Genomic DNA, 14,705 nt, shown 5'->3' with positions numbered 1-14,705 from the left:
CAGGGCTTTGAGTAAGCGAATCCAGTAAAAGATCAAATTACTTTCGGTTCGTATTTGGGTATCGCCAGAACATTTCTTCGATATGTTTTGTGCAACACAAGCATTATTCATTTAAATTTGAATAGTATTTTTCTGCATTTCATCGGTGTATGAACTGTCTGTAAAATAACGCCTAATTTGCGTAAACGCCCAGGGCGTTTATGCATAAATTAGGTGTATTTTTACCGACAGTTCATTCACCGATGAAATGCAGAAAAATGCTATTCAATTCTTATAATTACAACTTAAAATGATCTTAAAGCTGAAATTATTATCGTGGTAAGGGTCATAAAAGTCCTTTTTAATCAAGCGAAGGAATCTATTTTCAGTTTCGGTTTCATCTCCGTCAAACGGGTATATTGTTGAAGTTCGCGCCAAAAATATAACGTCATTTCGCAATTGATCAATAAAAAACAACGCCATAAAGTTTCGCGCAAAGCATAACGTCATTTTGGCAATTTGTTTATTAGAATGGTTACCTCCCCTTATCTATCGCTACTCTCTGTATATTATAGTCAACGGAGTCAACAGTTATATTCAACGGGGAACCAGTTAATTTGTTTATGACCAGAAAGTAGTAGCGCCATGAATATTCATGGCTAAATTTGCATACGAAGTGGGTTAATCGGAAAATGAAAAACCTGTCAAGTGAACAAATACTCCAATCAGAATGCAGCATTCATATGAATGTGATAGAAGTTGTAATTATTTATGCTTGTAGTTCCCGGTGTCATAAATAGCAAACAGTGTAGAAATAAATGCATTGGTTATTTAATGACATTTGAAGGCTTGACATCGCCGAACATCATCAACCGTTTTCATTGTTTAAGTACAACTCAATTTATTTGTGTTATCTGAGCCCCATGCATGTTAAAACTACAGTTACACGTGTAACACGTGTAAACTGTTTAAACTTCAAGTATCGATGCGCACTTTGGAAGCCGCCTGTTTGCACTTGAAGTACATGTACACATGTTTTTTAAACTGCAAAAACCGGTTCTCAATTCGGACGGCATTTTTAAGTACAAAACCGGTACTAACGTTGGGAGGCTATTCAAACTTCAGTACAGGTACACTCATTGGAAGCTTGTTTAAACAACAAGTAGCGGTTAAAGGGGCCTTTTCACAGATTTTGGCATTTTTTAACTTATTCATTAAATGCTTTATATCGATAAATGTAAACATTGGATCGTAAAAGCTCCAGTAAAAAATCAAGAATAAAATTTAAAAAAGGAAAAGAACATTGCCCGGACCAGGTTTCGAACCAGTGACCCCTAGAGTCCTGCCAGAGTCCTGAAGTAAAAACGCTTTAGCCTACTGAGCTATTCCGCCAAGTACACATGCATGACGTATTTTATACCTTATATAAGCAATCTTCGTAGTTTCACAAAATTTAACGACAAAAACAGAACTCTCCAAATTATTCAATCGTTTCGCGTTGCAACGCTTTATAATTTTTAGGTTTTAAAATCGTCAAAAGATGCATATAATGGCTATATTAGACCATGGTAAATGTTCAGTATTACTGTTTCCTCACAAATATCATAACTAAAACGAAAATTTGCGAATCTGAAACAACTTTTTTCAATTTTGTCAATTTACCAAAGCGTGAAAAGATCCCTTTAACGCTTCGGTAGCCTGTTTAAACTTTAATGACTTGAAGACACTGCTGTAGACTGTTGGCTACATGCGTTGGCTGTTTAAAAAACAAGAAAGGGAACACACATTGGCTAGCTTTTAACATAAAGGTACCCGTTGGTAGCCCGTTTGAACTACAAGACCATATACTAGTACACACTTTGGCACCCTTTGTAAAACTACACGTTTTTGTATACATTTGGTAGGTTGTGAAAACTAAAAGTACCGGTACATAATTTGGAAATCTCTTCAAAATATTGGAACCGGTACCCAGTCTGTCTTTAATTCAAATACCGACACACACATAGATACATTCACCATTGCAATAACCGGTTAATATTTTGGTAAAAATGAACACAAGAGCTTTGTCACTGCTGGGTTAATGTTGTCTGAAGAAGAAGAAGAAGAACAAGAACTCAATAAGTTTAAATCACCTATCGTAATCACTTCTTAGTTATGATAGGAAATAAGTATAGTTCTCAATCATTTATATAACTTACAAGTGCTAGCACACACTTTGGTAGCCTATTTAAACTCTTTGTCTTGAACACACGTTGGTATCTTTGTAAACTTCGAGTACTGGTGCATACGTTGGTCGTCTGTCTAAAATATATCTCTCGATATACGTTGGTAGCTACTTTGTTGACTGTTAAAAATACAAAAACCAATATACCGAGAACCTGTTAAACGTATTGTACTAATGCACACTTTTGTAGCCTATGTACACTACAAGAACCGGTACACACCTTGGTAGACTGATTTAAATACAATTACCGATACAAACTTCGATAGCCTGTAAAAACGAATAGTAACGATGCATACTTTTTGAGACAGTAGTCTGTTTGAACAAAAAGTACCAGTACACGTTTGGTGCCCTATTAATGCTACATGTACCGGTGGAACAGACGTTGGAAACATAATAAAAATATATAACGATGCTTGGCTGTCGTTTAGACAGTGGGCAAACAACAAGTACTGCTCAACACTTTGATCACAACACAAAACATTTTTCACGAACAAAACAACAGTTCCCAACGGAATAATGTTGTCAGACAAAGAGCTGTATCTTCATAAGTTGCATTTACCTGTCCTATGATCGCTTAAGTTCAGACAGGATGCAGATTGATTTTGGTTTTTAATACTTTTTGTAACCATAGCAATCACTATTTAAGTATGACGAAAATGAAATAACGTATTCACTATATGGCCGTCTGTTTACTTACCGAGTTTCATCAACCTATCTTAAGTACTTTTTTTAGTTTTCGCAAGGCTATATCAGGAAGGACCGACGAACTGAAAGGACCCCCCCCCCCCTAAAAAACGCAAATATCCCCCATATGACCTTCTAGTCATTTACACAGTTTCATCAACCTATCCTAATTACTTTTTTTGTCATCGCTGAATCAAGCATTCCGTTTTCAATTATTTCTGTAACCAAAGCAAACACAAATTTCATCCGACGAACCGAATCCTGTAAAAAACGCGCATATTCCTCTGATGGCTTTTTATACACATATCATCAACGTTGCTTAATAATTTTACAGTTATCGAAGGATCCTTATACGAACGCACAGATGGACGGTGGGGCTGACGGACAGACGGAAAGACGGACAAAACGGGTATATACATAAAGTCCCATCCGGTTAGTAAGGTAGGAGACTAATTTTTTCAATGCATTTTGTTGTATTAGCGATACATTACAAATAAACAAGTTACCTTAATTACTTTGGGCCACTAATGATCAACACGTACCTAAAATACTTACTTATAGAACTGAACTAGTACATTGGAACATTTGTCCTTGGCATTTTTTTATTTTTAGCCAATAACATTTAAACTCATTAGTCCCGTTGAAAGTGAATAATGTGCCAAATTTAGTTGTTTATTTATCAGTAATCGACGCCACAGTATATGTTCTTATTCAATTTCATGTCACACTTGAGCGAGTAGTTCTGATCTGAATAGGTAGTCTCACTTCATAGCATTTATCTAGCTGTTTGTGGACACCCAATACCTTAATCTTTATATTGGTAAATTGCACACCTTCTCCCAAGTGAAACAATAAGCCTTTTAACAATGTTTTTATTTTATTTAAATGGTATTGACAGCTGTTGATTAAGCGTTAAAAGAAAGTTACCCGAACAAGGAATTGATGCACATTTTGTGCGGTAAGACATATTTTTTAATTCTTTGTCGTTAAACATTTAAGCTATTACAATGAATGCATGCACTCATTGTACATTTATTTCCAAATATTAGTTATGCACATATGTATTAATTTTATGATCCGGCTTTATGAAATAACAATTAAAACAGCCATATGATTTTGCTTTTATAGAACGATGGAGATTTAGATAGAATGCTAACAATCTCTTAACTCTACAAAGCGGCTTGGGTAAAGTGCAACTTTTAATCAAGGCAACATGAGTTCAGCAGGAACTACATTCCCCGGGAGAACCTGGGTATCGTCAAAACCGCCGAATTTTGTGACGCATCCCAACTTCAGGACAACGGCTGACAACCAGCTGACGCCAAGTCCGGATCTATATGAAGAGCCCTCCTCAACTGTCAAATATGACCCGGAAAGACCTGGTGGTACCATCTTCACAGGGCGGACACTGAACACATTTAAAAAGAAAACTAAACAGTCTGGAATACTCAAGAACGGTGAGGGCCAAAATAAGCGCCAGGCTCCACCGGTCAGATTTATTGACGATGAAGACAATATTGGCCGAGAAGTTGTTACGACAACAGTAGGTAGCCTAACCATAAAAACTGCAAAATCGTACGAAGCCTTGATTGCAGAGAGGGATGCTTTGCTAGAATCAGATGGTGCGTACAGAAGGAGAATAAACCAACTAGAAGACGAAAATACAAAAATATTGCTTGATTACGAAGGCGTCTACAAGGAAAACAACATTTTACGCGAGAAGCTGGATAAAGGCGATGACAGTCATATTGAATCATATCAACGAGTTTATGATGATCGCCAGATATTGCGTGAGGCAGAAACAGCATATAAACGAAGGATAAACCAACTCGAACACGATGCAAAAGAAATGCTTACAAATTTTGAGTCACTGTATTCTGAAAACAAGGTGCTTAGAGACAAATCTCGAAAGCTCGAAGATAGATTAAATTCCATTGATAGACTAGACGAAGTAAAAAAGATGAATGAACTGGAGAAAAAAGTTAAGTCGCTTGAAAAAACTGTTAGAACTATGGGATATGAACGGGAAGAATTGGTTAAAGAAAACAGAGAAATTGAAAACCAAAAATACAAGTTAAGAGAAGACATTGCCGATTTGCAGAAACGGAATTCACTGTTAGAAAGAGAAAATGAGGGTTTTAAAAGAGGGTTTATGGCATTAGGTCAAAATGCCGAAAACAGATGGAAAGATGAAATCAAAGAAAAAACTCGACGTCAGCAAGAAGAAGAGAGGCTTATTCGAGAAGAACATGCTCAGTTCAAGAAAGATATTGAAGGATTTAATAAAGAAATACATAACCTCGAAAAAATTAATATCGAGCTTAAAACACGAAATGATATGCTGCAAGGAGACAAAGATGACTTTGAAAAAAGGTTGTTTGAAATGGCACGCGAATCTGGCAAACGAACACCATCGGCAGTGAAACGCCAGGAAGCTGAGAAAAATAACGCGAAAGACAAAAAAATTGAGGAACTTCAAATAAATGTAAATGAATTGAAGGAACAAAATGTAAAACTTCAAACTAAAACGGAAGTCTTGGAAAAGGAAAAAGAAACATTCGATCAGCGAATGGAAGAAGCCAAAAAGCAACCACGAGAAACAGCTTCCTCCATTCGTCGTAAAATGGAAACGGAACGGGAAATACGCGATTTGAATATGCATGTTGAAAATTTTAAAGAAAAAGCCAAACGTCTTGAGGTCGAAAATGAAGAATTGAAAGAGGATGTTAAGAAACTGGAGGTTGAAACTAAAGCACAGCGACAGGCAGCTAATGCTATGGCTACAAATCAAGCCAATCAAATGGATACGCAAGTAAAGTCCCTGAATGAAACAATAATTAAAATGAACAACGAAATAAAAGTCCTTACAGAAGATAATTTGAAACTGAAAACCGATTATAATGTACTCGAAGAAAAATTCGAAGAACAACTTGAAGCGATTAAACTGGAAAAGAAATATCTTTTAGAAGAAAAACAGAATCTTCAAAAACATATCGAAAGTTCATCGAGCAATGCAAATTCTACAATTAAGGATCTGCAGGACACATTAAACAGCTTACAAGTAGAATTACAATTACTAAAACCAAAACACAATGACCTTATTAAGGCATATGAAGACAAAAAAGCCGAAAATAAATCTCTTTCCGACCAATTAGATAATAAAAACAATGAACTTGAGCAGCTGAAGGAAAATATCAGGAACAATAAAGACGTGTACAATGAACTTTCTAAAGTAAGAAGAGAGAACGCAGATTTGAAACGAGAAATCCAAACGCAGGCTGAAAAGTTTAAAGCAGAGCAACTCAAGCAAGAAGCGGATCTTGAGGAACTTTTAAAAAATCAAGAATTTATGAACACTGCGTTAGCAGAACATAAAGTAAGACTGGACATGTTGCAACAAGAGAAAAACGATTTAAAGTCTGAAAATGTAAGACTTATCAAATCAAATGAACGACAGGCAAAAACAATTGCAGACTTAGAAGTTGATATCACTAAAACTGCCGGCGACGGTTCAACAAAACAAAAAGCGTTGGAAACAGAGTTAGAAGAGCTTAAGAAAGAATATAAGAAAAACGAGAAGGAACTTTTTGAAGCGAAGCAAGAAAATCAGATAGCCAAAAATGAGAGGGAAAACCAAGTTAACAAACTTATGAAGCAACTTGACAAATTAAAAACTGAAAGAGAAACTGAAACCGCACAGCTGAAAGAACAAAGTGATTCTCTGAAATCAGAAGTTGCAAGATTAAAAATATTTGAAGAAAAGATCAGTTCAATGGAAAGTAATTTACACGAATTGGTGTCAAAACTAAGAGAAACGGAAGATAGGAACAAACAGCTAACGAACGAAAAACTTGCAAGTCTTCATCAAGTTCTTGCAGAGATGAAAAATGAAAATCTCGCGAATAGACTTCGAGCGGCTGAACGTGAACAAAATGAATTGGAAAAGCATAGATTGGAACTTGAGATTAAACAAGATGCCATTAATGAAATAAGGAAACTCAAAGATGAAAATCATCGACTTATGGGTCTTCTAGAAGATAAGCGAGCAGCGGAACAAGCTCAGGATGAATGGACGAAAAAAAGAAATAAATTTAATGAAATAGTGGCACAAAATGCTCGACTTCAAGACGAGAATAAACGGTTGTTGAGCTTGTTTGAAAATAGCCAAGCTGAAAATATGAAGAAGGATTTGCAAGTGAAAACTGAAAAACTGAAACTTATGGAAACCAAATTCCAAGAATACACAGTAGAAAATGCTAATTTGAAGAAAGTCATTCAAGAGAAAGAAATAGAAAATAAACGAATAGGAGAAAAAGCAGACCGATCACAACATGTACAACAGGAGAACAATAAACTCAAACTTGAAAATCAACGTCTTAGAGATGAAGGCATGAAAAAAGATTCGATAATTGCTTCGTTAAAAGAGTTAGAAGTGGCAAAGTCAAAATATTTAGATAGTGCTGCAAACAACCAACGACTTTACGAAGAAAATATGCGCCTTAGGGAAACTATAGAGAAATCCAAAGATTACAAGAGTGAATTTCAGAAAGTAAAAGAAAAGGAGAAAAAAGATGCAGTTGAGACTTCTAGATACGCAGAGGAAATCACTTTATTGAAAAATACAATTCAGGTAAAAGAAACAGAGTTACGACGTGAAATCGAACTTCAGAAAGACAGAGCATCGAATTTACAAATTCGAAACAAAAGATTGGTAGAAGAATTAGGGCAGCTGAAAGCTGATTTGCTTAAAAAGGATGATCTCATAATTAAACTTCGGGAACTAGAAAACGTTAGCAAAAAGATGCACGATGCAACCTCAGATGCAGCAAGATTGTATGACGAGAACCAACGTTTGCGTAACCTCTTAGAAAACCAACAAAACAGTGGCTGGAAGAGTAATTTCCAAAATGCCAAGTCTTTATCAGCTGATAAGAAACAAAGAAAATTGGCTACTGCAATTTATGTCGAATCGGCCAGAGAAAAAGGATCATCTGAGAGAAGAGATAAGCTTTTAAAGGTTAGTTTATTGAACATAAGATTATTTCATTACCTTGTCTGTTTAACATTTAAAAAATCAGATTTATTAAATAAATTAATGAAGATATTGATAATTATTCACTCGTTCATTTGGCCCGATAACTAACAGATAGGTGATATAGAACATGGTATTCATAATATTCTTACGCACAATATTCATGCTGTACATACCCACAACTTATTTCCAACTTCATTATCACATTTTAAGGAGCGCGCAATACCGGAGCATGAAGTGCTCTCCACATCCTCGACCCCAAGTGACCCGGGCCAGGTCGGCAGCAAGATGAAGATTAAGCCTCTTCTCCCGGACATCAAAAAGGAAGGAACAGGGCTTCTTACGGGTCTCAGCTATCAGGAATTACATGCAAGTATGTATCGGTCCTTTTTTCTTCTTATCGAATTGTCTTACAGTCAAAAAGCAACATATTTTTGTATTGATATGTTTTACAATTCATAGTTGAGTCTGTTATATCTATAATATAACCCAACTATTGTTAAAGATATTGATTTTTATTTTTAAACATTAGAAATTAAGGGTATAACATATGTGTATATGAGTAATCACCATGAAAATAACACATAAAAATAGTCCTCGATAAAACATTACACGTTAAATAAAACTTGCGTTCCAAATCTGAACTACGATTTTCATGTGTACAAGATGTAACAATCATTAGCAACGTTTTGTGTGATAATTTACAGAAACACAGAACCTTAAGGGCCAAAAGTTAATCGACGAGTTAGAGAGGGATGCTCTTGAGGTAAGGTCAAAGCTTGTTAAAAAGGAAAGTGATATCAGAAAACTGAAAGAAAAACTGGAGGAACAAGAGCCAGAAATAAGACAGTTGGTTGAAGACAAGGAAACATTGAAGGCTGAAATTGCAAGACTTAAGAAAGAGCTTGAAGTTAAAGCAATAGGTGACAGTATGTCTCGTTCACTCCAGCTGCAGGAGCAAAATCGGCGTCTGGATGCAGAAAACCAACGTCTTCGGGAAGAGATTAGTGTAAGGGATATTGAACTGGCCAACCGCGGAGCACCTGGTTACCAAATGGCCAATTTCATTGACGGGAGAACTGACAAAACCACGGAAGAAAAGCTTAAGATAAGCATTGCAGAAAACAGGAGACTTTTGGAAGAAAACAATCGACTTAGAGCAGCGCTTGACGAAACACACACACAAGATACCGGTAGTCGTTTCGCACAACCATCTGTTACTGGTTCTATGATAGAAGGATTTAAAACTGCCAAGACGGACAAGACAACATGGGCGTCAACAAGAAGCACTAAACACAGAAAAGGCGAACCGCGATCTCGAATCAACGAAACTGACGAAATGAAGATGTTGAAAATAGAGGAGATAGAGCCAGCTTAAATTTTAATACTAATATTTGAATGTGTTATAATTATAATATAAAATCATATTTATTTAATGTGTTTATTTATTCTTACATTTGTTTTCTATTAGTTATGTTTATTTTGGAAAATGATGGCAATAATTTACGGGATTAAGTATTAAGTGTATTTTATTGATTTTACACTTATATATCCATTAGAAATGACCATGTTGATTTTATTTTGAATCTCATATTATAGAAAAAACATCACAAAATGCTAAAAACGTTCTACTAAAACACCAGCGAGCCTGTTTACGATCTGTTATATATTAAACCTTCAGCATTACAAAACATGGTGATGACGCTGTTTTTTATTTGTTTAGAAAAATAAGAATATTCAAGCAATTCTATATTAAGATAAAAATAATAATTAACGATATTTTTTAACTAACCCACTATTAAACTTCTATGAACCAACTCTTACTTTTACAAAAGCTATCTGCCAGGTAGTGTAGTATAATCAAAACTTGTCGTGAAAAGAGATAATTAGGTGTTTTCTTCTGAGCTCCTTGTTTTATTCTTATAATTGTCAGTATACGTATGACACATACACAATTTTAATATAATGTGAATTTCATTAAATAAAGTGTTATAAAACAGCGATATTTATAAGTACTTGTTTTTCGATTTTCATTTACCTCACATATCACGCACCTGTATACTGCGACTGCTTCATACATTGACGCCATTCTATACATAGATGGGGACGTCACTACGTTATTGTCTGTAAGACCGGTGTGTACACAATGACATTGACGCGAGATTAAACAAATTAAATGGTTTTCTGGAAATGTAATTTTCTTATTTGTGCGTTGTTGTTAGTCGCTTTTTGAAACACTAAAATTCAGCCAACGATTAATTCATGGCAACGACATAGCTAACTCGTGGCAACGAATTAGTAAGACATGGGAAAGAGATGCCCAACTCGTAAGAACGAAATATTTTACTCATGGGAACGACGTAAAAAGTAATGGTAATGCCTAAACCAGCCTAACAGAAAATACGTTGTATAACGCCATTCTGAATTGGCTGGTACATGGTAGGTTAACCTAATTTCGTAATAAATATATCCGACAAATACGCGCTGTAAAATTCTTTTAAACTTCTTGAAGTATGATTCCTTGATTATATCGTTACAGTGAGTTAGTTAACCCATTCCCATGACTAACTAAGTCGCCCACGTCTCAGTAATGTCGATTCCAAGAGTTAAACAGTCTTTCCCACAAGTTAGACATTTTGTTATAACACCTTACAAAGTCGTCACCATAACTTATTATGTCGTTCCCTAAAATAAGGTACGTCGCTCCCACAAGTTGGGTATCTCATTTCCATGATCATTAATCGTTCCCAAGAGTAAGTTATCGTTCTCACGGATCAATTCCTTTCCAGCGTTTAGACAGAACGACCGCGGCATGTATTTTCAGTTTTTACAGGGTTTTGATGAATTTCAATTTAAATTATGTAGGAGAATTGAAATACAATAATATAACGAGTATCACTCTATGTTTCTCTACACGCGTATAAAGGGAAATTTTATCACATAACGTATAAAATTAAATAATTTAAAAAAAGTAAGTTTTTATAACAAAATATAACAGGACAATTGTAAAACAAATAATATACAATACATTAGGCAACATTCAATTGTAAACTTCTCGAGTCATTGTTCTCTTTTGTTGTAGCAGTAAGAAATCACTAAGCGTAAATGAAACGCTACACCGTCAGTGATTAACTTTTAAATGACAAAACACTACAATAGTACTCAAATACGATAATTTATTCTTTTGTTTAACAGTCTTAATACATAGTGACATGAAAGATTTTGTGAAATAAATAGTAGTTAATTTGTTTTATTTCCGTTACGCAGCGTATTTCAATGGATAAAGTAAACACATTTAAAGTTTAGCGAATATCGTCTCTCGTGGTTAACAGTTAACATGAACAGAACTTAATTGTTAAAATGAGTAAAAAAGGAAAATCCCAAAACATAACATTAGTTGATAAGCCGAAAACGATAAGTGTGGACTATCAACTGTTAGTCGCAGAAAGAGACGATCTTTTGGAAGCAGAGTTAGGTTACAAGCGTAGAATAGAGCAATTAGAAAAAGAAGCCGTGGATACTCTTAAAAGCTTTGATGTCTTATACAATGAAAATAAAATACTTCGATCTAAGCTTGAGACACCCGATGGAGTCCAGACGGACAGTATCGAGTCATACAACAGTATATATAAAGATAGAGAACATCTTCGTGAAGCTAACAGAGCATATAAACGTAGAATAAGACAACTTGAAAATGACGCTGAAAATGAGCAAGGGAAGTACCAAGAACTGTATTCAAAGCATCAGTTAGTTACACAAAAAGCTCAGCTTGAAACGGAATTTGCAACACGAGCAAGAGATGAGAAAATAGATGATTTGGAGAAAGAACACGACGAAATAACCAAAAAGCTGAAATTGTTTCTTAAAGAACGCGAACAGTATGAATATAAGATTGCCGAAATGGATAAGGAAAGGAACGAGCTTCAAAATAAGTATGATTTTCTTGCTAACGAGAAGCACGAGTTTCAATTGAGGTGTGATCTATTACAAGCCGATAGAGAAAAACTTAAAGACAAAATTGCCGAATTAGAAGACAAAATACCAGATCCAGAAGTGAAGGCGAAAGAAGAGCAACAATTTTTAACGACACAAGCACATGTAGTAGCCTTGCAAGTTGCTAACACAGATGCTAGCAAACAAATTCACAAGCTACAAGAAGAAATACGAGTTTTGAACAAGCTTAAAAAAGAGAAAGTTGAAATGGTGGACAGAGCATTAAGTGTCATTATTGACGAAGATGCAATACAAAAAGCACACCAAACAAAAACTCAGCTAGATGACACATTGCTAGAACTTGAAGAAATAAGAAAAAGATCAATATATACACTGAGAGACAACGATGAACTTAAGTTAACAAATGCAAGATTAGAAATACAGCTTGAGAGTTACATTCGAGAAATTGAAGAATGCAAAAAGGAATTAGAAATTAAAAAGACTGCGATTGATGATTTGTCATTGCACGTGCGGGGAGGGGAGAGCTTAAACGAAGAATATTTGGCCCTTCAAGAAAGATTTAAGGACCTCAATGCTACAAAAACTGTTTTGGAAAAAGAACTTATACAAGAAAAGAAAATGGCAAAGCTAAAACACATGGAACTTAGTAATGAAATAGATAAAACTAAAACAATGTTAAATGAAAGCGAAAAAGAAAAAATGAAATTGGAAAGTGAACTTCAAAATATACAAATGGATCATTCGAGTCAAGGTAAAGTTATAGAGGCACAAGCGATGGAACTCCGAAATATGAAAAGTCAACTTGAACAGATTCAGAGCATGCTTGACGACAAAACGGAAAAATATGAAGAAATGAAGAAAACTGAAAAAGAAATACAACAAGAAATTCGAGAATCCCGCATAACTCTGCATGTCACTCGTCATGAACTTGATACTCTTAAAATGGAAAAGGCTGGCCACTTCGAAACTCTTAAACATGAAATGGAAAACGCAAAGACACAGCGACAAGAAGAAAGCGAACAAATGAGAAAAGAGACACTACGCCTGAAAGACGAGGTCAAACAGTTGAAAGATTACGAATATAAGATAACGACGATGGACGCTGAAATCCGAAGACTGATGAATCGATTAAGAATGACCGATAAACTAAGGAAATTGCCTAAAAAAAGGGTTAAAAAGGAAACGGATGGCGAGACTGATGAAATGAGTGAGCTTAAGCGGAAACAAAGAACATTGGAACGCGAAAAAATGCAATTATTGCAAGAAAAGAAACAGTGGGAAATTCTAAAGGATAAATATTCGGAATTACAGGACAAAAATAGACGCATTCTTGAAGAAAATAAACGTGTTAGAGGCGATTTAGATGGAAGTAATTTTAAAGTAGACGCATTAGAAAAGAAGTTTAAGAAGATTCAAGTTAAAACAGATGACATCAAGGATCCCAAGGGCCTTCAGAGAGCGACTTACGTCGAAAAAGAGCCAATAGAAAACACCAATGTCCGAGAAATTCGTCTCGTTGCTAAAAAACGTCACGAAAACCAACAACGATCAACGGTAGCGACAAAGCCAATTCTACACGCAATAAAAGAGGAACACGTGGACAGACCAACAATTGGAGCTGCAATGAACAGGGGATTAAAAGCGTTGCCACCGAAAATACATAAAACGTACGACAGAAAGACAACAAGAACAAATCTCGACATAAAGCAGGGTATGCGATTCAGAAAGCCAAAATTGCTTTCAGTTCAAACTAGCGAACTTAAGTTCGGAAAGGGATATTCAGAACTTCACAAAACTAAATACAAACCGAATTCGAAATTGGCACTTCTATAAACGTTTCTGTTTAACATGTGTTGGTACCTTTTTAATTGTTGCTATGTAGATTTCTGTTGAAGATATTAAACCGTGTTTGTGGTGTGTGCAGATTGATTTACTAAGGTAGTCGTGTACTTGTATTACGGATACGTTCTGCTTAATTAAATTCAAATGCTGTTAAGTCACACATGTACTTCAGCGAACAATCGATACAATTAAATTATACATATCTTTGGAATGAAAGCATCGTTTGTTTATCGAATTCAAACGCACGGAAAATGCATCTTTTGTTAACATTGTTTACATAGTTATCTTTTCACGGATAAACAATATTCTGGTTCGTAAGGAACTAATGCAATACTGGTATGCCTTGAAACTCCCGCGTGCCGCTTTGTCAGAGGGCGCCGTTGGTCCCGTTCTAGGAATCGGTTTCCTTCCTACCTTTAAAGTTTCATCATAATATAAGTGCCAATATATGCCCTGGAATATATGTCAGCAGAAGCGATACGATAAACAGTAAAAACTAAAGCTTGTACTTGTACAATGCAAATTCCCTTTTTGACGATAAGTTATCATACCATGATTCTTCATAATGGCGACCTATGTAAAAGACCGAGCCAGTCCGATTGAGATATCTCGATTTTTCTAATCGGCATACCTCGATGATTATCATTGATAAAGTAGTCCACTCAATCTAGCCCCAAAATAGGCTTAACGTCAAACAAATTGAAACAGAAAGTATGATGACTTATTTTGATACTTCAACCCTCACTCTTAAACATATCAAAAGTCTAGAAGAATCCAATGAGGGGAAAACTAAAAAAATCAGTTGTAGTTAGTGTCTGTACGGGTATATGTTAAGGTATATGAAGTTCAGCTATAAATAGGACAGCATATTCTGTGAAAAGGATTTAATAATTGTTTGATAACGTTAATTTTAAATCAGTTATATTCAATCCATTATATGTTTATAGATCAATGAAACAACTATGCATTTTCCGTAATGTATTTGACATG

At 35.3% G+C, this 14,705-nt stretch overlaps 1 protein-coding gene across 1 annotated transcript; it reads left to right on the top strand.

The window, feature by feature from the left end:
* Nucleotides 1-4,100: 4,100 nt before the first annotated feature.
* LOC127866535 (myosin-11-like) lies at nucleotides 4,101-9,420 on the top strand. The gene is made up of 3 exons (XM_052407140.1): nucleotides 4,101-7,904; nucleotides 8,133-8,292; nucleotides 8,627-9,420. The coding sequence occupies exons 1-3, from the start codon at nucleotides 4,101-4,103 to the stop codon at nucleotides 9,295-9,297; spliced, it is 4,635 nt and encodes a 1,544-aa protein (XP_052263100.1). The 3' UTR covers nucleotides 9,298-9,420.
* Nucleotides 9,421-14,705: the final 5,285 nt, after the last annotated feature.

Source organism: Dreissena polymorpha, chromosome 2 (assembly GCF_020536995.1).
Source record: "Dreissena polymorpha isolate Duluth1 chromosome 2, UMN_Dpol_1.0, whole genome shotgun sequence".
NCBI classification, from domain to species: domain Eukaryota; kingdom Metazoa; phylum Mollusca; class Bivalvia; order Myida; family Dreissenidae; genus Dreissena; species Dreissena polymorpha.
Note: the sequence above shows the minus strand (reverse complement) of the source record. Positions and strands in the feature narration are given on the sequence as shown.

Coding starts and splice junctions, on each gene's coding strand:
- LOC127866535 (XM_052407140.1), top strand. CDS start 4,101: ATGAGTTCAGCAGGAACTACATTCCCCGGGAGAACCTGGGTATCGTCA. Junction 7,905..8,132: donor GAAGAGATAAGCTTTTAAAG/GTTAGTTTATTG, acceptor TCACATTTTAAG/GAGCGCGCAATACCGGAGCA. Junction 8,293..8,626: donor CTATCAGGAATTACATGCAA/GTATGTATCGGT, acceptor GATAATTTACAG/AAACACAGAACCTTAAGGGC.